The sequence below is a fragment of the Oncorhynchus mykiss genome, chromosome 2, assembly GCF_013265735.2.
Source record: "Oncorhynchus mykiss isolate Arlee chromosome 2, USDA_OmykA_1.1, whole genome shotgun sequence".
Classification (NCBI taxonomy): Eukaryota; Metazoa; Chordata; class Actinopteri; order Salmoniformes; family Salmonidae; genus Oncorhynchus; species Oncorhynchus mykiss.
Window position 1 is genome coordinate 67,215,814 of NC_048566.1, and position 24,137 is coordinate 67,239,950.

Genomic DNA, 24,137 nt, shown 5'->3' on the forward strand with positions numbered 1-24,137 from the left:
CTGTCTTTGGTGTCTCACATTACGGACATTGCAATTTATTGCCCTGGCCACATCTGCAGTCCTCATGCTTCCTTGCAGCATGCCTAAGGCACGTTCATGCAGATGAGCAGGGGCCCTGGGCATCTTTCTTTTGGAGTTTTTCAGAGTAAGCAGAAAGGCCTCTGTAGTGTCCTAACTTTTCATAACGGTGACCTTAATTGTCTACCGTCTATAAGCTGTTAGTGTCTTAACGACTGTTCCAAGGGTGCATGTTCATTAATTGTTTATGGTTCATTGAACAAGCATGGGAAACAGTGTTTAAACCCTTTACAATGAAGATCTGTGAAGTTATTTGGATTTTTACGAATTATCTTTGAAAGACAGGGTCCTGAAAAAGGGACGTTTCTTTTTTTGCTGAGTTTACCTTTTCAAGCAACATGAGGTTCAGGTAAGTCATACTAGTGCAGCCGGACATAGAAATGCAGAAATGATGTGTGTGCCAGCCTGCCAGGGTTTGTCTCCTCAGCTTGACTGCCAAGGACATCCACACAGTGAGTGGGATGCTCTGATTGTGTGATGCTATGCTCTGATTCACCTCAGCTCACCGCAGGACAGGAACCCTGAAACACAGCCAGCCAAGTGGCGTACCACCCCACAGGCCCCATGCCATTGCAATCCATGAAATGGCTCTTACACTAATTACAGTACTGCCACGCCCTCTGAGCAGGAGATGGGGTGAGAGAGTAAGTGGGACCAGACACAGTTGAATACAGTATGTGTTATAAGATAATTGGTAACTTGGTGTTCAGGGTATGACTTGAGTAGTGTATGTGATTACAGGATGTACTGAGTGTGTGTGTCAGAGCTTTCTGCAGTTTCTCTCCCTCAGTCTATCAGCCTGTGTCAGACCTGCAGGCTGTCGGCAGCACCGGCGCAGGAGAGGAGGGGTGGGTAAATAAATAAGCCCATAAAGGATGCTTTGAGCCAGGCAGTGTGGAGGAGGGGAGAGGGGGTCTGCCTGAACAGTCCTGAGTCTTGTTGGAGGCTGGCTACACTGCAGTGAGCTAGGACAGGGAGGGGGAGCTAGTGAGAGGGTAGAGGGGTCTTGAAGGTGAGAGGAGGAAAATCAGCATCAGTCTGGGCAGCTATGCACCGAGCCGGGACAGTGTGACAGAGGAGAGTGGAGCAGGGATTTGGGCTGTGCTGCAAAGTGATGCAGAGTGGAGCTTCCACTGCAGCAGGGAAGCGAGATCGAAACAGAGAGGGCGACTGAAGGACAGGCAAGCAGGAGGCTACGGAGACCCAGTATCAGACCTCCAACCTCCAACCTCCAACCCAGTATCAGACCTACCACATTGTGACCCGACCGCTTGCCCATGGGAGAGACCACCGAGCAGACATGGACTCAAGACCGGATGGGTGAGATCCAACCAGGATCAGGGATGGGATCAGCTCATCTGCTATCCTCTTGTACACTTATCTCTGCCTAACACTCTCAGCTGTTGGGTGAGACTGGGATCTGAGGGCCTTCATGCCCTGAGACTGTCCAGGTAGATAGAAGAGAGGGAGAGGAGGAGGGGCAGGGGGAGGTGGGGGAGAAGGAGGCTTAGGGTGAGGTAGAGCTGTATTTTTGGATGAAGGACTCCCGAAATAAGCGAGCTGGAATAAAGATGTAGTGTGAGTGGGAAGCAGAACAAGTAGTGTGCTGTGCTGTGGAGTGGGGCAGACCGGGAGCAGGGGGTGGACTGACGGACACACAGGCGGCCTGACGGAGCTGCAGGGGTGACTCCAGTGGGGGAGACAGAGCCTGAGCGGTCCACTAGATCAGGAAGGTATGGGACAATGCTATGTTTTATGTTACTATGTGTGAAAGAAAGAAAGAAAGAAAGAAAGAAAGAAAGAAAGAAAGAAAGAAAGAAAGAAAGAAAGAAAGAAAGAGTGGTACGTTTGTGAAACCTCTGTGTAAGTAAGACCATAAAAATGTAGAGAGAGCCTTGTGTATAGCAAATGTATGCAGAATATTTTATGGAGAAAATGTGCTTGTTCACTGTGCTAATGGCCAAAAAAGGATGTCAGACGAAAAGTAGAAAGTAACATTTGGTTTGAAACAAACATTACCATCTCAGAATGTATGTATGTTTAATTGTATGTAAGTATTAGAAATAGAGGGAGTATGTCATGGGGTAAAGAATGAGTCACATTCTGTTTATGAGGAGATGAATGTCTCTTTGTGTGTGTGTGTGTGTGTGTGTGTGTGTGTGTGTGTGTGTGTGTGTGTGTGTGTGCGTGCGTGCGTGCGTGCGTGCGTGCGTGCGTGCGTGCGTGCGTGCGTGTTGCGTGTGTGCGTGTCGGCTTGTGTCAGTTTAGTGTTTTGAAAGTGTAGGGTACAAAATTATGTATTTTGTGTTAGAGCACAGTGGTTGGTTCCCTGAGGCTGGCGGAACGTTAGAAAGAAACGACAGCAACGCCTCAGAATTCTGTTTGAAGAAGTGACCTCTCCAAGGAAAACGTTGATTGTTTGACTTTCCATGGCATCACTGGTTGACTCCAAATTGGGGTCTGGTGGCCATTTGAAAAGGCCCTGTTGGGATTTGCCATCAGGCCTTATGGGAAGCGGTGCTGGTTTCTCAGTGGTTTCTATTTGACTAACTGGCCCAGTTACCAACTACCTCAGCTCAGTCTGCCACAGAAGTGCTTAAGCTGCTTTACCAAAACTCTCTGCAACCACATGTCTCTTTGTATGGGGGAACGTGAAAGATTACTTTTTATTCAATAATTTAAGAAAAGAGATCAATGTATTTTCCATGAGTATTTTTGCCATATAGTCTCTGCTTTTTGTGTACTCCTTGAAAGTGCCTCAGTCATTGTAAATGTGTTGTGAGATTTAAAGAGAGCCCTCTAGTGGGGAATAGATGTGCATTGTTATACATTGGCCTAACTGAAGATTATATATTATTATATTCTGAGTCATGGTGACAATATTACTAAATACATACTGCAAGAAGCTGAGTCTCCTGTGCATGGAAAGCAGAAAGATCTCTGGGTTTCTCAGAGAAAACTCCAGGGCTTTGATTCACAGGCTTGTATCTGATTGGATGAACCATGACTCATGAAAGCAAGGCTGTGGGAGTTACAGTATTGATAGAGTAGATTGATGAAGAGTCAAGTTGAAACCCAGCAATCAAGAGACTCCACTCACTTGCCCCATCCATCTCTCCCTTCACATGGTCATCCACTCCCCCTCCTTTGCTTGCTGTCATTCCTCCCTCCTCTCCTCCCTCCTACCCTTCTTCACTAGCCTCTGTAGATGTCCCCTGTCCCACAGCCCAAATGCTCATTCAGTCTGCACCAGCCTGCCATCACACCTGAGAATACAATCCATTCATTCTGTTGGAGGGGCACATTACACCTGCAAATACCTACCTGGGACCTGGGACTCACCTGGGAATAGCTACCTGTGCCCATGCTTGGCTCTCCTCTGTGAATGCTGAACTGCAGCTCACCCTAGAGCCGCTGGATTACACAGCAGATTCTTCATTTGAATGGGACATCCAAGATAGAGGAGATACTCCAGGAGATACTCCAGGAGATGTATGTTTAGGTAGCAGGGACAGAAAAAGCCTTGATCATGAACTGAAATCCTGCTTCTCCAGCTGTCATCATTACCACCACAGTGAGTACTTGCCTTTGACCACTCACTACTCTAAGGACTTAACAATATTGTTCAGGTATTCCCTCAACTCTGTTGTCGAAATGTAGAATTATACTCAGTGCTTGAAAGTGCATTGTGGTAGAAGGGTCCCACTGGGCACACCATGTCAATAATTGGGTAATATTTGGTTGATACTTTGATCAATGAGATTACAAACTATTTTCATCCACTCACAAAGACAGTCAAAAGTTTGTTGAATTCCCAATGTGTTATCAGTATGCTTTCAAGCACCTAAAAACACTAATTCCAATGGAAAATCTATGTCAGATTTTTGGTTAAGTTGTCAGGTGAATGCGATATCACTGCGCTTTCAACCAATTAAAAGCACAACAAATTTCAAATGGGAATACAATGTTAGATATTTAATGTGTTACCACTGTGCTTCATCTACTAGCACAACTAAATGACTTGAATTGCAGTTGAGATTATTTAAGTACATTGTGCAAGTGATCAATGTCGTTTGAGATTCTGCGCAGATTGTTATTGCAATTGTGAAGATTTCCAGAGACCTACATGCATTTGAACATGCACGCTTTCTATGATTACGTAACACATTTATTGTCAGAACAACCTCCAAATGTGGCCAGGATATATTCATCATTTTAAAGTTGAATAAATAGTTTTATGTTAGTTTGTAAGATAGACCTAACTTTAGGCTATTTATTGTATTACAGAGTAACATTGAATTGTGTTTGGTTGACAATGGAGATGTATCTACTGCTATCTTCCACCTGAATCCAACACATTGTTTGTTAACTGGTCGACAAGTTAATATTTACTCTACTGCAAAAGTGATTTTGAATTGTGTTTGGTTGTCAATGTAACCAAATATCATCATTTGAAGGATATGTGTCCTTGGATAGTTCCGTCTGTGCCACTGAATTCCAGTTTGTCTACAAATTAATAATTGGTACCGTATGTTAGATTCACGTCTCCAACCAAAAATCTAAGTTAATTAATAGGACTAAATCAAATCAATCTTTAAACGGGGTGGCAGGTTACCTAGTGGCAGGTAGCCTAGCAGTTAAGAGCATTGGGTCAGTAACCAAAAGGATGCTGGTTTGAACCCCTATTCAGACTAGGTGACAAATCTGTTAATGTGCCCTTGAGCAAGGCACATAGGCCATAGTAAAATGACCAAATTGCTCTCTAGTGGCCTCACATGTGGAATGTTATTCAGAATTAATCAAATAAATTAATAATTAAACCCTCTGAAAAATCCAGTGTTTCTATGTCAAATGGTTTCGTTTTATTTCAGTTTTCTGTCAAAAGTCAGTCAAATGTTTGGACACACCGACTCATTTCAGGGTTTTTCTTTCTTTTTGCTATTTTCTACATTGTAGAATAATAGTGAAGACATCAAAACTATGAAATAACACATATGGAATCACGTAGTAAGCAAAAAAGTGTTCAACAAATCAAAATATATTTTATGTTTGAGATTCTTCAAAGTAGCCAGCCTTTGCCTTGATGACAGCTTTGCACACTCTTGGCATTCTCTCAACCAGCTTCATGAGGTAGTCACCTGGAATGCCTTTCAATTAACAGGTGTGCCTTGTTCTTTCCTTCTTAATGCGTTTGAGCAATTGCGACAAGTTAGGTGTGGTATACATTAGATAGCCCTATTTTGTAAAAGACCAAGTCCATATTATGGCAAGACCAGCTCAAATATGCAAAGAGAAGTGACAGTCCATCATTACTTTAAGACATGAAGGTCAGTCAATGTGGAAAATCTCAAGAACTTTGAAAGTTTGTTTAAGTGCAGACCTAAAAACCATCAAGCGCAATGATGAAACTGGCTCTCATGAGGACTGCCACAGGAAAGGAAGACCCAGAGTTACCTCTGCTACAGAGGATAAGTTCATTAGAGTTAACTGCACCTCAGATTGCAGCCCAAATAAATACTTCACAGAATTCAAGTAACAGACACAACTTTTCAGAGGAGACTGTGAATCAGGCCTTCATGGTCGAATTGCTGCAAAAAAAACACTACTAAAGGACACCAATAATAAGAAGAGACTTGCTTGGATGAAGAAACACGAGCAATGGTCATTAGACTGGTGGAAATCTGTTCTTTGGTCTGATGAGTCCAAATTTGCGATTTCTGGTTATAACCGCCGTGTCTTTGTGAGACACAAAGTAGTTGAACGGATGATCTCTGCATGTGTGGTTCCCACCGTGGAGCATGGAGGAGGAGTGATGGTGTGGGGGTGCTTTGCTGGTGACACTGTTGGTGAATTATTTAGAATTCAAGGCACACTTAACCAGCATGGCTACCACAGCATTCTTCAGCGATACGCATTCCCATCTGGTTTGCGTTTAGTTGGACTATCATTTGTTTTTCAACAGGACAATGACACAACACACCTCCAGGCTGTGTAAGGGCTATTTGACCTAGAAGGAGAGCGATGGAGTGCTGCATCAGATCACTTGGCCTCCACAATCACCCGACCTCAACCCAATTGAGATGGTTTGGGATGAGTTGGACCACAGAGTGAAAGAAAAGCAGCCAACAAGTGCTCAACATATGTGGGAACTCCTTCACGACCGTTGGAAAAGCATTCCTCATGAAGCTGGTTGAGAGAATGCCAAAAGTGTGCAAAGCTGTCATCAAGGCAAAGGGTGGTTACTTTGAAGAATCTCAAATATAAAATATATTTTGATTTGTTTAATACTTTTTTGGTTACAACATGATTCCATATATTTGTTATTTCATAATTTCGCTGTCTTCACTATTATTCTACAATGTAGAAAAAAATACAAAAGATAAAGAAAAACCCTTGAATGAGTAGGTGTGTCCAAACTTTTGACTGACACTGTACATAAAGTGTAATATTGGGATGCAATCCCAAAATGTAATACATTTCAACTCCATATCTGACATGGTACAGATGTGTTCTTTTTTTGTTGTTGCCTATAACCATGTGTGTGAGGTGTGTTTCAAAGTAGATGTGTTTAGAACTACCAAGAATCACTCTATGTGACCTTGACTTAGCCCACTGCAGTAAAGGTTAACCCTAATTGCTCCTGTAAGTCGCTCTGAGTAAAGAGTCTCCTAAATTACTTTGACTACTAACTTGTAGATTACTACTAACTTGTAGATTCCATTTGAAATCAGCCAAAGCATGAAACCTTAGGCCTATCTGTCTTGTCTCTTTTTAGTTGAACCCTGGGTTGAATTTATACAATAGCTGTTGATGGCTTTCCAAATGCTATGTAGGATTAATAGCATCATTGATGATATATGAGTGATAAAGTATAGTTACATTTAATTTGCTCTGTTAAATCTACCTTTTGGAATGACTTTGATAGCAACAGTGAATAAGTGGATATTTGTCATCAATCATCCTCACAATAGCACATGGGTAAAAGTCAGTGATACATATTAAAGCTGGGCTTGGTTAAACCCTGGATGGGAGACCAAAGGGTGGCTGTAGATAGATTCAGTAGGAGGTGCTTCCCAGCCTATTGTTTTTTTTGTTGCTTTTAGCGGATATTACATTGAAGATCTGACTTTGTTTCAAAGGTACAAATTCCACATATTTTATAGAAGGTTTGTCAATTGGTTACCATGATGGCATAATGCTATGGTTGAAATTTCACCCTCCCAACAGTTTACATTGAAGACTTTTTTCAAATCCAATGTATTTTCCATGTAGATTCCATGTCACAATGCGTTGACATATTACGTTGAAAGAACATATGATTTAATCAGTTTGTGCCCAGTGCAGTCTCTCTCTCTCTCTTGTTGAATTTATTCATTGCTTTATTCATCGGCTGTGCAGTCCAACTTGGAAGTCCATCTTTCTACCTGAAACATGATTTTCAGTCCATAGAGTTTGATTTTCAGTCCATTCTTCTCTAATCCTGCTTGCTAACAGCCCCCCCCCCCCCAAAAAAAAAGTGAATGTGGCCCTCTAATTAGTCTGTCTGCCTGTCTGTCATCTCCTGTATGCCCAGGGAGCATTCATGGCGTGCTGGCTGCCTCACCCTCTTATTGTCCCCCATGGTCCCCAGATCATAGACTGGCCCTCAGAGGGGAATAGTTACTGTATATGTGTTGTCAGTGGACACTGAATTAATCTGCACTCACTTTCACATAAGCAATTCTAGATGCAATATCAGGCATGGTGGAATATTAATGGAATAACGTAATATTATGGAAATTCTGTTCAGGTGGTGTATTACTTATCCTGGTGGTGTACATTATTGACAATGCCTACAAGTAGCTTACAGAGTATTATTACATTGAATGCAGGTTGTATAGAAAAGATGAGTGGTAAACTGCCTGAGGACCATGATGTAAATTCACTTTATGAATTCCATTTCTGCCAATGCTTTCCCTACAAGTGGATGTTATGATATGAGGTCTGTGAATGAAGGCCGTCTTTCCCCAGCAGAACCGAAGCAGGGGGCACAGGGAGGTAATTTCATCAATGAAAGGGGGGATTGTTCTCCATTCTGGCCACTCCTGAGTGCCTTCCAAGCCCTGCCTGGTCTTTAATTAAAGTAATTAACCTGGGGGGGGGGGGGGGGGGGGGGCAACAGCAGATGTCTAACTCAGTGAACTGATCTCATTTCCATTTAATGTTTAAAGGTTGTAAATGGCTATGTTGTTTCCCCATGTTTATTCAGCTTTCTGTAGGTGGGGTCATTTAATTTGGAATTTTTGAGATAATGTTTAGATCTTCATATTTACATATTTAGAGTTATGAACAATGCATTTAGTTATTTATGTTTCAGAAGAAGACTGGTTATGAAGTGTGACAGATAAGACAGGAAAATTCAATGTGATGACGTTGAATCAAAGTTGAGAACTTATTGAATTTGTAAAAAAGTCATTAAAGTAAGGGATGACACACAACTACTTTTCTCTTTCCCCCCTTCTGACACCCAGGTGGCGTCACACATCTCTGCATTCCTGGCACATATCTCAGCTTGGATGTCGGCCCAACACCTCAAGCTCAACCTCGACAAGACTGAGCTGCTCTTCCTCCCAGGGAAGGCCTGCCTGTTCCAAGACCTCTCCATCACGGTTGACAACTCCACTAAAGGACCATGGTACTTGTCTACAGAGCAGCAAGAGGAACTTCTCCGCTCTACCTTCAGGCTATGCTCAAACTCTACACCCCAACCCAAGCACTCTGTTCTGCAACCTCTAGTCTCTTGGCCCTCCCACCCCTACGGGAGGGCAGCTCCCGCTCAGTCCAGTCCAAGCTCTTCTCTGTCCTGGCACCCAAATGGTGGAACCAGCTTCCCCCTGAAGCTAGGACAGCAGAGTCCCTGCCCATCTTCTGAAAACATCTGCAACAACCCTACCTCTTCACAGGATATCTTAAATAATCCCACAGCCCCCCAGACTTGTGAACTAACACTGGCATTCTTTCCCCCTTAATAGGTCTGATTTTGCTGATAGACACTTTATTGACGAAAAATGTGCTTGTCTTAGTTGCTCTAAGTCGCTCTGCATCAGAGCATTTGCTAAATTACTAAAATGTAAATGTAAATGTAGTCTTTTTTTTAACCTAAATCCATTGACGTGGGTACATTTTTTTTTATTTCACATTGAATTCACGTTAGTTGACAACTCAACCAAATGTAAATAAAAACTAGACGTTGAACGTCTGTGCACAGTGGATGAGCGCTGTCTTTCGTCCATCAGTTCTTTCTGGAATCATGAATCCATTCCCTCTCTTGTTCCCTCCAGATGCCCTCTCGCTGTAGGACTGTGCTGCATATCGTGACGACCACCCTCTTTGCCGCTGTGGTCCTTTTTGGGATCCTGCTGGCTTACGTGACTGGCTACCAGTTCATCCACACAGAGCAGCACCACTTGTCTTTCGGCCTGTACGGAGCCATCCTATCTCTGCACCTCTTCCTCCAGAGCCTGTTTGCCTTCCTGGAGCACAGACACATGCGCAGCCCCGCCCAGCCCCAGCACCTGCGGCGCTCTGTGGCCCTGTGCATCGCTGCCTACCAGGAGGACCCAGACTACCTGAGGAAGTGCCTCCGCAGCGTGCGCCGCATCTCTTTCCCCGGCCTAAAGGTGGTGCTGGTGGTGGACGGGAACAGGCCGGAGGACGGCTACATGATGGACATCTTCCAGGAGGTGATGGGTGGAGCGGACCAGGCCGGCAGTGTGGTGTGGAAGGGGAACTACCACAGTGACGGGGGCGGGGGTGGAGGGGTGGGCAGAGGGGGGGCCAGAGCAGCGTCCCTGCATGCGGAGGAGGCTGCACGTGTGGCCAGGCTGGTGAGGAACTGTCGCTACTCCTGTATCATGCAGGAGTGGGGAGGGAAGAGAGAGGTGATGTACACAGCTTTCAAAGCCCTGGGAGACTCTGTGGACTATATGCAGGTAAGTCTCTCTCAGTGGTTGAATTTTGCATCAGTGTGTCATCTGTCCTGCTTGATAGAAATAGGTCATCTAACCTCATTGTGACTGAGTCTCCACAGACATTGACACAAGGTCTTGTTTTGATGCTCTTCGATTAGAGAACAATATCACAAATCTGTGAACACGTACACACATGCAGACACACACATATACTCACACACACACACACAAACACACACCCTTTTATTACATATTATAGCAATGGACTGATATTTCTGTGTTGCTCCTGGGCTTGTGGATTGTTATAAAAACAAAGATGCACATTGAGCCATACACAGTGCATTACTGCATTGTCAGGGTCGAAGTTCATTTGTTCAGCTGACCCTCACCTGTGTGCTTCTGGAACACCTGTGTGCTGTCAGCAGTCTCTAAATTATCTCAGGTAACTTGAGTGGCATCTGATGAAACACAATGGAGCTAAAACACCTGCTGTGGCCCTAGGCTGCCGTCTTGAGTATTTCTCAATCATCAATAGACAGTTAATCACTCGTTTGTTAATGTAGACCAGTGTGTATTGTAAACATACTGTATGATCCCAACAGCTATCGTAACGTCAATAGTAAGATCAATGGCCTATTGTGTGATGGATAAGCAAATCAGATGAATCCACTGTCTAAACCAATACACATTACCACCAACTTGGCTTCATGTCAGTTATATTATAAGAGTAGAAATAAGGCCCCCATGTGTGTGCCATTGCAGGTGTGTGACTCAGACACAGTTCTGGACCCAGCGTGCACCATAGAGATGCTGAAGATTCTAGAAGAGGATGCAAAGGTGGGGGGAGTAGGTGGAGATGTTCAGGTGAGAGACTTCTTTCTCCAAGAAGACCCTTCACAATGGTGTTATTGTCTTCCTTCCTATACTAGTACACTGAATCAATCATCTGCAACAGTTTCTCCTGTCCTCTTATTGTTTCCCTTCAGATCCTGAATAAGTATGACTCGTGGCTCTCCTTCCTGAGCAGTGTGCGTTACTGGATGGCCTTCAACGTGGAGCGGGCCTGCCAGTCCTACTTTGGCTGTGTGCAGTGTATCAGTGGTCCCCTGGGCATGTACCGTAACTCCCTGCTGCAGCAGTTCCTGGAGCCCTGGTATCACCAGACCTTCCTGGGCAGCAAGTGCAGCTTCGGTGACGACCGCCACCTCACCAACCGCGTGCTCAGCTTCGGCTACAAGACCAAGTTCACCGCTCGCTCCCAGTGCCAGACTGAAACGCCAACGCGCTACCTCCGCTGGCTCAACCAACAGACCCGCTGGAGCAAGTCCTACTTCAGGGAGTGGCTGTACAACGCTCTCTGGTTCCACAAGCACAGCCTCTGGATGACCTACGAGTCTGTGGTGACAGGCTTCTTCCCCTTCTTCCTGGTTGCCACAGTGATCCACCTGTTCTACCGTGGGCGCCTGTGGAACATCCTTCTCTTCCTGTTGACAGTGCAGCTGGTTGGCATGGTGAAGGCTACCTACGCCTGCTTCCTGAGGGGCAGTCTGGTCATGATCTTCATGTCTCTCTACTCCCTCCTCTACATGTCCAGCCTGCTGCCAGCCAAAATCTTTGCCCTGCTCACTATCAACAAGGCTGGCTGGGGCACATCAGGGCGGAGGAAGATTGTGGTGAACTTCATTGGGGCAGTGCCTGTCACAGTGTGGGGGGCTGTGCTGCTGGGTGGGGTGGCATACACCATCTACTGTGAGACCCAGGAGCCCTTCAGTGAGACAGAGAAAGCCCTGCTCATCGCTGGGGCCATCCTTTACGCCTGCTACTGGGTCATCCTGCTGGTTCTTTACCTGGCTATTGTAGCCAAACGCTGCAACAAGAGGGAGGAGCAATACCACCTGCCGTATGCAGAGGCATAAGAGGCATAACAATTATCAGTGTTTCAATGGTGCTGCTGGAACAGCTGAGCCAGTCTTTGGCCCCACCCCTCTCATGCCATTCTGTCTCCATGGTGCTAAACCTCTGGTTCTAAGGGACATATGTGGTATGAATGTGTTGTAGAGTGCTCTACCAGTGGTCATGAGTTACAAGGGCATGGTGCTTTCCATAGATATAAAGCACATTATCATACAACCCGTTTACAAGAGATTGTAAGAGCTATGACACAGGCATGGGGGTTTGGGCTTATCAAAACAAGTATATGTGTCAGTATGAAGCAGTGTTGATATGTCTCCAGCCTGAGTTGAATGACTGAACATAGACACAACGTAAGACACATGTACGGAGGGCCCTCTTTGCCTCAATCAGGTGACACAATGATCTACAGTTGTATTTCTTTAATACAGTAATTTAAAGACAATCCAACATTTATACAGAACTCATAAATAAATTTTTGGTGCTGTTGAACAGTGCCCAAGATAAAAGTTTAGCTCATATGGTAATAGTCCAATCTTCCAATGCCTGCAAGGATATTTAAATCCAATTAAATGAGTCAGATAATTTTGTGTGGGCATTTTATTGTATGAGTGCCACATTGTATACACATTACATACAGTATCAATGCTCATTACAGGATATAATTTACCAACCGAGGATAATCCATCATTCATTCCATCATGTAAACTGCTATGACCAAAGACCACTTGTTTTTTTACCGCATGCCTGACCATTAGTATAATACAAGTACTAACTCCACATTGCTGTTATTAGTCCAGAATAAGAAAATAGAAAACCATGATCCCCTTTTAACAAGGCCATTGGTATTAGTGTAGGTGCCATGTCTAAGTTAACATGTTTTTGTTGTTGGAGAATGGAGATACTGTCGTTGAAGTTTCCACTCTTGTGCTTTTTAAGTTGTGTCAATATTATTTTATTCAGTGAGAATTGCATAACTTGAAAGTGCAAACAAGACACAAGAAACAACGCTTGTTTACAGGGTTGCTCAGCCTCTGGCGCAGTAGGTCAATTTGACGGTACAGTATATTTCCATGACCACACAGAGGAGATCAAAGGTGATATGACTTTCTTTCCCTTTTCAGTCTGAGTAGATATTAAAGGACAAACTTGGTAGGTTGGCCATCCATATGCATTTGCAGTGTTGTCTTAGCTGTAAATCAGAGTTTGCTGTTGTTGAGGCTCAAAACTGCAACCTCAACATTAGCCACAGGAATAATGTCTCCATCTACTTTCAAGGGTGTATGTAATGTGACTGTGTAATAAGACTCACAGTGGTATAGATATTGGGATTACATGAACCAATTAGAGGCATAAATAAAATAGAGAGATGACTGTGATTGATGTTGTATGGTGTGTAGATATCATATACAATATTTGTTATAGTAGCGTATCTATCAGGCTGAACATCTGCTCAGTCTACAATATTGTCTTTCATGCCGTTTTTGATTTCCTTGATACTTCCTGCCTCTGATGTACACTCAGAACCTTGAGCTGTGACAGTTTCCGACCACTCATGTTTGACAATAAATCAATGGGTCTCATAACGCTGAGTGACAGTAGATGTCCACCCATATTTTGTAGGCATATCTTCCATGGAAAAACATTCTTATAATAGAACTTGTTTGAATATAATTATAGAACTATTCAATAAGTCTTAACGTGACTTAAAATCGATACCAGAATGTTCTAGGCATTCTCTCAATGCCGCAGAACGACTGTTGAGCCTAACCAAAAAGCCATGGCAGCTCAGCTCATACATCATTCAATGTTTACAAAAGGCAACGTTTCAAAGAATATTGCCAAGTAATATATTTTCTGTATTGAACATTTACAAAGATATTTTGAAGATGCGTTAAGAATGATGGGGTGAAGAACAGGCTTATATTTAAAAGGAATTATGGAGTTCTGATTTCATGAAACAGCTGTTTACATCATGTTTATAGTATGATGTAGCCAGCACATCATGGTCAGTGAATTCGGTGTGGTTTGGTCTCTAGAGCTCAACATTGCTACACTGCTATTTGTGAAGTTACATGGATGAGAGATAAGACTTATTTTATATGACCATTTAGGGATGATATGTAGATTTAAAACAGGTCCTGTAGAAGTAATTAACCAACAGATAACATTTCTAACAGTAGCATGGTAAAAAAAATATTTTAAAAACTCTCAGAATCAAGCAACAGCATATGGCTATTGATACACAACATAACACATATAGTTTTATTGGTATAGAACAGCTGAAAATAAAGTATTGTAACCACCCATGTATTTCATTATGAACATATTTAAATACAGTATAAAAGACATGTTTTTGGAAAAAGGTTTTGTATTTAAATTTCAATCAGAACATTTATTTTTTACACTTGTACAGCGGTTGAAAAACTGTATGTTTTTGTATCTGAATAAAAACATGCTCATTCCACTGTTGTACTGATTTCTTTCCCATCTGAAAATAAACACAGTACAAATGGCATATCAACACATTAAATCATGTCACAAAAATGCAAAAATGATTGAAATATCTTGATTTTACTAATACACCACCGCATACAGCAAATTCGAGGAGCATAACCACTTACATATCTAAACAAATATGTACACAGTCTAGTTCCAGTGGTCGATAACCTCAAGCCAGAGGAGTGTGTCCCAAATACAGTCTTGCACTGTGTGCTCCATACTTGTGGATTTGAAGTCATTAAGAGAGCAGCATGTACTTTCCTCCCACAGAGGTGACCAGGGTCATTAGGCACAAAACGGAACACTGAAACAAAGAGGGACGATCTGAACTTGTCAAATTTTTCAGTAAAAATGGTTTTTCGACAGTGAGCCCTAATGCATATGACCAAGTACTTCACTAAACTTTCTTGGGTACATTAGTGATGATGGGCTTTGGGCGAGTCTTGAAGATAAGCTTCTTCTTGATGAGGGCGGCGACAGAGTAGGTGGTGGGGTTCTGATGGTTGGTTTCCATGGGAACCTCGTCCCCCTGCGGGAGGCCGGAGTGTTTCATCAGGACAGCGAAGGGCTTCTCCAGTTTGACCACCTTTCCATAGAGGATGTGGTGTCCCACAATGAGCACAGGCACACCCTGGGGGAGGGGATACAGGTGAAGACAAACAACATCTCAGAGTGGAAAGAGGTGAGGTAAGAGAAGAGTGTACTAACACTATATTATAGTGCCATGTTATCCTGTACCTCTTTGGTGTAGAGCAGATCTCCCATCAGGTTCCCAGACAGTCCAGAGTTCTGCCTGGACACCATCTCCCCCTGGAGTTCAACCAGAAGCCACTCAGCAGGACCAGTCCCATCCACACTGGACAGGGATGGATAGGGGAGTAGAAACAGACGTACTCGCCAATTACATTTTTTTTTTTTTTTTTTTTACCTTTATTTAACCAGGCAAGTCAGTTAAGAGCAAATTCTTATTTTCAATGACGGCCTAGGAACAGTGGGTTAACTGCCTGTTCAGGGGCAGAACGACAGATTTGTACCTTGTCAGCTCAGGGATTTGAACTTGAACTTGCAACCTTCCAGTTACTAGCCCAATGCTCTAACCACTAGGCTACCCTGCCGCCCCCTACATAACTAGACATCAAGCAGTCACTAAACATAAATTAATCTTTAACACACTACAACAGACTGATTGACACACGTTTTATTTTTTTAACCCTTATTTTACCAGGTAATTTGACTGAGAACACATTCTCATTTACAGCAACAACCTGGGGAATAGTTACTGGGGAGAGGAGGGGTGTGAATGAGCCAATTGTAAACAGGGGATGATTAGGTGGCCATGATGGTATGAAGGCCAGACTGGGAATTTAGCCAGAACACCAGGATTAACACCCCTACCCTACTCTACAATAAGTGCCATGGGATCTTTAGTGACCACAGAGAGTCAGGACACCTGTTTAACCTCCCATCTGAAAGACAGCACCCAACACAGGGCAATGTCTGCAATCACTGCCCTGGGGCATTGGGATATTTTTTTAAACCAGAGGAAAGTGTGCCTCCAACACCACTCCCAGCAGCATCTGGTCTCCCATACAGGGGACAGACAGACTAGGACCAACCCTGCTTAGCTCCAGAAGAAAGCGAGCAGTGGGGTGCAGGGTGGTATCCTGCTGACAGATCTAACTCTGTTCATTAACATCTTATGAAATTAAATACATAGATATGTAAGGTACACTACTCTGAATCAATGTTTTATACTGCGACGAGACAGACAGAACCCGTGTAATAAGAATTCAGATGATTGACAAGTCTTACCTTGAATTTATGATTATTTGAACCATCGTACTGCTCGCAGAAATATAACTAAAACACAGAGGGGGTGAGGAGAAGAAGAGAGATGCAACATAGGCACTTAACTAGACATTGTTAGGTACATATAATGATGCGTTAACGCTTATTCTGTCTTTCACAAATCCTGATTGTTTTCATGTTTTTCCCGCCAGCAACATGTACCACCTTCTTCCGGCGCACAGTCGCGTCACTCACATCTAGGGTTTCCGGTTCAAAGGTGTCCAACGTGGTGTTTGCTGTAATTCAACGTTTGAAACTCTTAGCAATGAACGTTTGGTGAAAGTGAAGAAAATACTAAAGAAGGGGGTGATATAAGTAAGCGTATTTGTTTTACTCTTTCTATGTTCAATATATATCGGTACTTGCCAATAATGTAATAATTTGTTGATAGGCATGTTCTTGTCTTTCAGTGTAACGTTACAGCGAGCGTAGCTAGCTAACCGGCCAAATTGTGAGCTAGCAAGCTAACTTTAGCTAGCTATCTTTATCCAAGTAGGCTAGTTTTGTAGTTGATAGTTATCTTGTTGCGGTTTACATTTCAAATTATATATTTAACATGATGGTCGTTTATCCGCTAACTAGTTATTGTAACTAAGTCCATCAACGTTAGCTAACATTACTGTTTTCCATGCAAAACTATTCATTCTCTTTTTAATTTTAACATGTATCTGTTTTCTTAGATACGCAACAATGGGGGAGTTCAAAGTGCACCGGGTTCGGTTTTTCGACTACATGCCCACAGCGATCAGAGCCATGGCATTCAATGCCCACACAGAGAGACTAGCCCTTGCACGAATGGATGGGAGTGTCGAGATTTTCAACTTCACTGACCACTATTTCCAGGAAAAAGTTAGTCGCATACTTAGTTATTTTATGGCATGTTCAGAATGTAAAGAAACATTTTGTTTGGCCATTACATTCTATCAAATTTTAAAAACTTCAAACCTCTCTTGTTTGGCCATTGTTGATCGACATTGTTGACAGAAATTGCCTCAGTGTGGTTGCTAAAACTTGCCATTAACACTTGTTTTGGATCTGTAGGTTATCCCAGGGAAAGACTCCCGATCCACTGAGTCTCTGTGTTGGGTTGGAGGACGCCTTTTCAGTGCTGGCCTGAATGGAGAGATCACAGAATATGACCTGGAAAACCTAAGACCCAAGTACTCCCTGGAGGCATATGGGGGCCCCATTTGGACCATAATCAGCAATACTCAAGGGACACAATTAGCGGTCAGTTACCCCTCTAGAATCAATGTATTTTCTGAAATATTCCAAGTATGCCTGCTGTAGGTGTGTTTATTTTGCTATTAAAACAATGTAAATGTGTGTTTTTCACCTGTTAGATTGGATGTGAAGATGGGACAGTGAAGTTGTTTGAAGTACTTGAAGAGCACATACAGTTTGAGCGCAATCTGGACAGACAGAAAGGTAAGAGAAACGGTCCTTCTGATTTAATTGTTCAAAAATGTGTTCCTTCCTTAGATTGCAGCCTTTCTTATGCTATTTAAGGGGTGGCAGGGTAGCCTAGTGGTTAGAGCGGTGGACTAGCAACCAGAAGGTTGCAAGTTCAAACCCCCGAGCTGACAAGGTAGTTGAACAGGCATACACTGTTCCTAGGCCGACATTGAAAATAAGAATTTGTTCTTAACTAGTTAAATAAAGGTAAAATATGGGAATCCTCATTCACACTGTCAATGGGTGTTGAGAACTAAACCTCTTGTTGTAGTGCAGCCCTGTTAAACATTCTAATCCTGTCTTTCAGGTCGCATCATATCCCTCTCCTGGCACCCCTCTGGCACACACATCGCTGCTGGCATGATGGACATGATCCGTGTCTTTGATGTTCCAACTGGTGAGCTATGATCTGCTTTGAATAATCAATTTACATGCGAAAAGTAGTGTTGAATTCATACTTGTTTCAATGGGCCAGTGAGGTTGTGGTGTTATGTTGCAGTTGTCAGTACTCTGATGTCCATGTAGCTACTTGTAGTTTGACCCCTGTTTGTTGTCTCAGGTCATGCTGTACAGAGGCTCCTGGTGGACCGGGGCTTTGGAGGCTCTAAGAGTCAGGAGACAGTAGTCTGGAGCGTGGCCTTCCTGTCAGACCATACTGTTGTAAGCGGGGACTCTGCTGGGAAGGTCCAAGTCTGGGACGGACACACCGGCACTCTTGTCAAAACACACCTGGTGACCAAGTGGGATGTGCTGGCACTGTCTGTCTCTAAGGTGAGAGGATATTCTCTGTGATGGACACCTGGCGTTAACAAATATCTTATCTCTCCTTCCGGATTTGCGCACTCTATTTTTATTCAGAGGGGAGGGAGCAGGGTGAAATGTCTGAAGGCATGTATTTGTTTGACACAACTACTGTTTATGTTTCACTAGAATGGAGCTTCCTTCCTGACTTGGCTGTGTGTGATTGACAGGACGAGAGCAGTGTGGTGGCAGGGACGTCAGAAGGCACTGTGATCCAGTTCCAGTTCATTGCTCCTACTCTGCATCAGCAGCAGGACAAGGAGTGGGTCAGAACCAGGACCTTCAAGAACCACACGCATGATGTCAGAGCCCTGGCTGAGATCGAGACTGCCATCGTCTCTGGAGGTCAGTACTAATGCTCAAATGGAGGAAGATGAAATGCTACTGTAGTACAATAAATGTTGCTTTATATTGACAGCATAAAGACTCATTCTGGATACATTATTTTCTCAGGCATGGATACCCACCTTGTAGTGAGACCCCTCTTGGAGAAGTTTGATGAGAAGTCACACGCTTCAGGACTTCGGAAGATCCACTTTCCCCATGTGAGTACAGAAATGGCAGAAATTACTCTGGTGTCAGTTGTTGCAAATAATATCAATTGCATTGATTCTGAATAGTGAATTCAATGGAATATTCCTATTAACTAGGAACATGTTTTTTTATTATTATAGAATTGCCTTAAGGCTGGGTTCGATTCTGTTTTATTGTTTTTTCCCCAGCGGAATCTAGTATCCTGTGCGAAGAAGGCAGGACTACTGCTCTTCCAGTTCCCTGGTCAGCTGGAGCTGTGGAGACTGGGAGATAGTGATGGACATGGTGAGAACCACACACACACACACACTGTTTAGGAAGATGGGAGAAATACAGTCAATATCGTTGACTCTTTTCAAACAAAAGGCAGTGGTCATCACACTTGTCTAGTAGGTATAGTTGTTGTGTGCAGTATTTGACAACTCATCTGTCTTCCTTTCAGGGAAGCCAGGAGACCGCTTGCCTCTGAAGAGGAAGCCGGAGAAACTCCTCCTTCTGAAGAGAAAGGTAGCTACGTGGCTCCTGTATATCAGTAGAACCATCTAAGATCGCCCGACCCTCTAGCCTTTCCTCTTAGCTTATCTGAGCACAGTATACAGTGAATCTGAATGGCATAGTCTTGAGTTTATAAACTCAGCAAAAAAATAAACGTCCTCTGACAAGGCTATACAAGGCTTAAATCAAGTCAAAATCAAAAGTAACAGTCAGTATCTGGTGTGGCCACCAGCTGCATTAAGTACTGCAGAGCATCTCCTCCTCGTGGACTGCACCAGATTTGCCAGTTCTTGCACCAAGGCACCTGCAAGTTCCCGGACATTTCATGGGGGAATGGCCCGAGTCCTCACCCTCCGATCCAACCGGTCCCGGGCGTGCTCAATGGGATTGAGATCCGGGCTCTTTGCTGGCCATGGCAGAACACTGACATTCCTGTCTTGCAGGAAATCACGCACAGAATGAGCAGTATGGCTGGTGGCGTTGTCGTGCTGGAGGGTCATTTCAGTATGAGCCTGCAGGAAGGGTACCACATGAGGGAGGAGGATGTACGCACTGCGTTGAGATTGCCTGCAATGACAACAAGCTCAGTCAGATGATGCTGTGACACACCGCCCCAGACCATGGCGCACCCTCTACCTTCAAATCGATCCCTCTCCAGAGTACAGGCCTCGGTGTAACACTCATTCCTTCGACGATAAATGCAAATCCGACCATCACCCCCGGTGAGACAAAACCACGACTCGTCAGTGAAGAGCACTTTTTTCCAGTCCTGTCTGGTCCAGTGACGGTGGGTTTGTGCCCATAGGTGACGTTGTTACCTTTGATGTCTGGTGAGGACCTGCCTCTCAGCCTATTGCGAACAGTCTGAGCACTGATGGAGGGATTGTGCATTCCTGATGTAACTCGGGCAGTTGTTATTGCCATCCTGTACCTGTCCCGCAGGTGTGACGTTCGGATGTACCGATCCTGTGCAGGTGTTACACATGGTCTGCCACTGCGAGGACAATCAGCTGTCCGTCCTGTCTCTCTGTAGCGCTGTCTTTGGCCTCATGCTTCCTTGCAGCATGCCTAAGGCACGTTCATGCAGATGACGAGGGGCCCTGGGCATCTTTCATTTGGAGTTTTTCAGAGTCAGCAGAAGGGCCCAGAAGTGTTCTAACTTTTCATTACTGTGACCTTAATTGTCTACCGTCTGTAAGCTGTTAGTGTCTTAACGACTGTTCCAAGGGTGCATGTTCATTAATTGTTTATGGTTCATTGAACATGGGAACCGTGTTTAAACCCTTTACAATGAAGATCTGACAGGGTCCTGAAAAGAGGATGTTTCTTTTTTTGCTGAGTTTATAATGTTAAAGGAATGCTCTTTAACTGTAGTATTGTTGTGACCTTTGCCCCCAGGGTGAAGATCATATCTGCTGCAGTGCCCTGTCCTCCTGTGGAGGATGGCTAGCTTATTCCACCGTGTCCTGCGTGCGTATCTACAGGCTGCAGACGGACAATAATAACATCAGTATTACCAAGGTATTACCAAATCCTGAATGTGGATAAAGTCAGCTTCCTCACCTGTACTGTATCATGCGTGTCACTCTGGCAGTAGTGGCAATGACAACAAAATGTATTCATATATTGAGATATTTCTTCTACTATTTGATCTCTGGTTATGAACTGATTTCCACGATTGTAAGTCAACTAAGTCAATATTCCAGGATTGATTTCTCATTGTTTGACTAATTCATAAGATCCTGTTCTTGTTGATTGTCATTTGAGTTTGTGGAATCTGATCATTGATTGTGTTCAGTTTTCCTAGGGGTGGTGATATTTGCAATCATTAAAATGGACCAGCCATTATTTCTATGCCATTATTAATTAATCCCAGGGGTGTTCGCCGGGGTTGAGGTCAGTTCTTCCACCCCGATTTCGAAAAACTATTTCTTTATGGACCTCACTTTGTTCATGGGGTCATTGCCATGGTGAAACAGGAACTGGCCTACCTCAAACTGTTGACATGAAGTTGGAAGCACAGAATTCTCTAGAATGTTATTCTATGCTGTAGCATTAAGATGTCCCTTCATTGGAACTAATGGCCCTAGTCTGAACAATGAAAACAAAAAACAATTTGACCATTATTCCTCCTCCACCAAACTTTACAGTTGGCACTATGTATTCGGGCAGGTAGCGTTCTCCTGAGATTCGTCCGTTGGACTGCCAGATGGTGAACTATGGTTCATCACTCCAGAGAACGCGTTTCCACAGTTTCACACCACTCCAGCCGACGCTTGGCATTGCGTGATCTTAGGAGTGTGTGCTTGGCTATGATAAGCTATTGACACAGTTCTTGTGCTGAAGTTACTTCCAAAGGCAGTTTAGAACTCGGTATTGAGTGTTGCAACTGAGGACAGACACATTTTACACATTTAACCTTCACAATAACAGCACTTTAGGTTGACCGGGACAGCTCTAGGACAGAAATTTGACAAACTGACTTGGCATCCTATGACGGTGCCACGTTGAAAGTCACTGAGCTCTTCAGTAAGGCCATTCTACTGCCATGTTTGTCTCTGGCGATTGTATGGCTGTGTGCTCGATTTTATACACCTGTCAGCAACGGGTGTGCCTGAAGTAGCCGAATCCACTGATTTGAAGGGGTGTCCGCATACCTTTGTGTGTATATATAGTGTAGGTTCAGCAATATATTTTGTTTTTAGAATATATTTGAACTACCTCACTTGTCACCCCCTCTCAGGTATCCAAACTCCCAAAGGCTCTACGCTCTGCACACCAGCTCTGCTTCTCCTCGGACTCCTCCAAGATGTTTGCTGCCTCCAGCCAATCATCAGTCCTCGTTATTGCTCTTACCCAGTCTGAGTGCAAGTATGTGCACACCCTCAAGCCCAAGTCAGGTCAGTGGATCCTCCGATATGTCAACTCAGTTTGGTTGTTCTTCACTGGAAAACCATAGCTTTCTTTTGTATAATTCCGATTGTAAACTCTGATTGTGGCAGCATGGTCTCACTCTGACGTTTTCTTCTCCAGGGTCCAGGCAGCCCATTCACCTAATGACTACCAGTGTAGATGGGAAGTGGCTGGCGGCCGCAAATAGTGACTGTGAGATCCGCGTCTACAATCTACAGAAACTAAAGGTGGGTGGGTTTTCCAGCCAAGCTCTACAGCTGCTTGTTAGACTACAAGTAACATTGTAAAAGTTGTATAATCTTCTACCAATGACAGCCGCTCATGGCCCTGTTCTTGTGTTCCAGCTCCATTGTATAGTACCTGTTTATGGTTCCTGTCCCAGTGCCATGGGGATCCACCCCACCACCAACAACATGACAGTGGTGCACGCTGACCAACAGGTAAACACCATGCCATCCCCTCACATTGCTGCCACTGCAGTTGTAGATATTAGTATCTCTCAATTATACCTTTTACAGGATTGATCTTGTTGAAATTGTTGTCATTTCCCCTGTAGGTTTAGGATTTAGTACTCTTGACACGTGTAGTTATGCTGACTGTTCTGTGGTGCATGTCTGTAGTTATTTGAGTACTCTATAGTGGAGAAGCAGTACACAGACTGGAGCCGAAAGCTGCAGAAGCAGGGGCTCCACAACGTGTGGTTGGACCGGGACACACCTGTCACCCATGTGACCTTCAACCCGAAAAACCCAAATCAAGTTGTCCTGCACGACATGCACATGTTCTGCATAATCGACCAAAGTCTGGTAAGAAACCTGCATTTCCCAAAGGCATCCTCCTTTTTGTTTTTCTTTCAAGTGTTTATTCATCAATGTCCTTGTCATAATGGCCTTATTGGTTTTAGTGGCCTAGTATGGATCATGCTGAATGTATCATTTAGAAATACCCCTGCTGTAAGTGGCCTGTGAGGTTATCACTGTCCCCTTTTCCCCCTCAGCCCCTCCCTGACCAGAAGACCCAGTTTTACAATCAGATGACCCTCAGGAGCCTATCAGAGCAGGAGAGGCCCAGTCACCTCCATGCGTTCAAAATATGCAAAACCTTCCAGGTGAGTCTCCTCTTTTTGGCCAGGTAGAACCCAACCCCAAACTGGGACAATATCAGGATTCTGTTGGATATACCCTGTATACAGTGATGTTTAAATTCTGTAAATATAACAGGTCAAATCAGTATGTTTTATTCATGTGTCTGTTCCTATGATATGTCCTGTGTAGGACCTGCTGTGTGTGAGCCTGTTGGATGACCAGTCTCTGGTGGTGGTGGAGCGCCCTCTCCTGGCCATCACATCTCAGCTGCCTGCTCCAGTCCGACAGAAAAAGTTTGCAACATAAACATGGCCGAGAAGTGTGTTTTTATGTTTGTCTGTGGCTGCACTTCAATTCTCTAACCTTCTCCCTGAGGTGGACATACATTCATTGGATTTAAAAAGAATGCCATTTCAGGGAGCAGGGGAGGGAATCGGAACACAGCCTGTGTCTTCACCCCTGACCCATGCTTTGTAAAGACTGTTTGATACGTTAATAAATGAAATATTTACTGTAATGTACAGACTGTTTTGTCATCCACCCCAAGGTAGTCACTTAAGGTTAG

General features: G+C 43.9%; 3 protein-coding genes across 5 annotated transcripts; 2 read left to right on the plus strand and 1 right to left on the minus strand.

Moving 5' to 3' along the window:
• Positions 1–978: 978 nt before the first annotated feature.
• On the plus strand, positions 979–14,405 carry has3 (hyaluronan synthase 3). Of its 3 annotated transcripts, none has more exons than XM_036953918.1 (4): positions 979–3,652; positions 9,399–10,049; positions 10,791–10,892; positions 11,015–14,405. In XM_036953918.1, exons 2-4 carry the CDS (start codon positions 9,399–9,401, stop codon positions 11,942–11,944), a joined length of 1,683 nt encoding a protein of 560 aa, XP_036809813.1. In that variant the 5' UTR covers positions 979–3,652; the 3' UTR covers positions 11,945–14,405. The 3 variants fall into 3 exon arrangements, with proteins under 3 accessions (XP_036809813.1, XP_036809826.1, XP_021425257.2); XM_036953931.1 differs by having other exon boundaries at positions 979–1,941; XM_021569582.2 differs by having other exon boundaries at positions 980–1,811.
• Positions 14,307–16,476, minus strand: chtf8 (CTF8, chromosome transmission fidelity factor 8 homolog (S. cerevisiae)). The gene is made up of 3 exons (XM_021569617.2): positions 16,254–16,476; positions 15,180–15,297; positions 14,307–15,072 (listed from the first exon to the last, which is right to left on the minus strand). The coding sequence occupies exons 1-3, from the start codon at positions 16,277–16,279 to the stop codon at positions 14,839–14,841; spliced, it is 378 nt and encodes a 125-aa protein (XP_021425292.1). The 5' UTR covers positions 16,280–16,476; the 3' UTR covers positions 14,307–14,838.
• LOC110494472 (U3 small nucleolar RNA-associated protein 4 homolog) lies at positions 16,465–24,089 on the plus strand. Its single transcript, XM_021569567.2, has 17 exons — positions 16,465–16,604; positions 16,970–17,138; positions 17,331–17,519; positions 17,633–17,717; positions 18,052–18,141; positions 18,304–18,515; positions 18,716–18,890; positions 18,999–19,090; positions 19,268–19,364; positions 19,522–19,586; positions 20,973–21,095; positions 22,318–22,474; positions 22,608–22,714; positions 22,832–22,927; positions 23,108–23,293; positions 23,485–23,595; positions 23,762–24,089. The coding sequence occupies exons 2-17, from the start codon at positions 16,980–16,982 to the stop codon at positions 23,876–23,878; spliced, it is 2,061 nt and encodes a 686-aa protein (XP_021425242.1). The 5' UTR covers positions 16,465–16,604; positions 16,970–16,979; the 3' UTR covers positions 23,879–24,089.
• Positions 24,090–24,137: the final 48 nt, after the last annotated feature.

Excerpts from the sequence above, each read along its gene's own strand:
- chtf8 (XM_021569617.2), bottom strand. The coding sequence starts at position 16,279 with ATGGTTCAAATAATCATAAATTCAAG. Across the intron at positions 15,298-16,253 it reads CAAATAATCATAAATTCAAG|TGTGGATGGGACTGGTCCTG; the intron begins GTAAGACTTGTC and ends ATCCCTGTCCAG. Across the intron at positions 15,073-15,179 it reads ATCTGCTCTACACCAAAGAG|GGTGTGCCTGTGCTCATTGT; the intron begins GTACAGGATAAC and ends CCCCTCCCCCAG.
- LOC110494472 (XM_021569567.2), top strand. The coding sequence starts at position 16,980 with ATGGGGGAGTTCAAAGTGCACCGGGTTCGGTTTTTCGACTACATGCCC. Across the intron at positions 17,520-17,632 it reads CTCAAGGGACACAATTAGCG|ATTGGATGTGAAGATGGGAC; the intron begins GTCAGTTACCCC and ends TTCACCTGTTAG. Across the intron at positions 18,142-18,303 it reads TGTCTTTGATGTTCCAACTG|GTCATGCTGTACAGAGGCTC; the intron begins GTGAGCTATGAT and ends TTGTTGTCTCAG.
- has3 (XM_036953918.1), top strand. The coding sequence starts at position 9,399 with ATGCCCTCTCGCTGTAGGACTGTGCTGCATATCGTGACGACCACCCTC. Across the intron at positions 10,050-10,790 it reads ACTCTGTGGACTATATGCAG|GTGTGTGACTCAGACACAGT; the intron begins GTAAGTCTCTCT and ends GTGCCATTGCAG. Across the intron at positions 10,893-11,014 it reads GAGTAGGTGGAGATGTTCAG|ATCCTGAATAAGTATGACTC; the intron begins GTGAGAGACTTC and ends GTTTCCCTTCAG.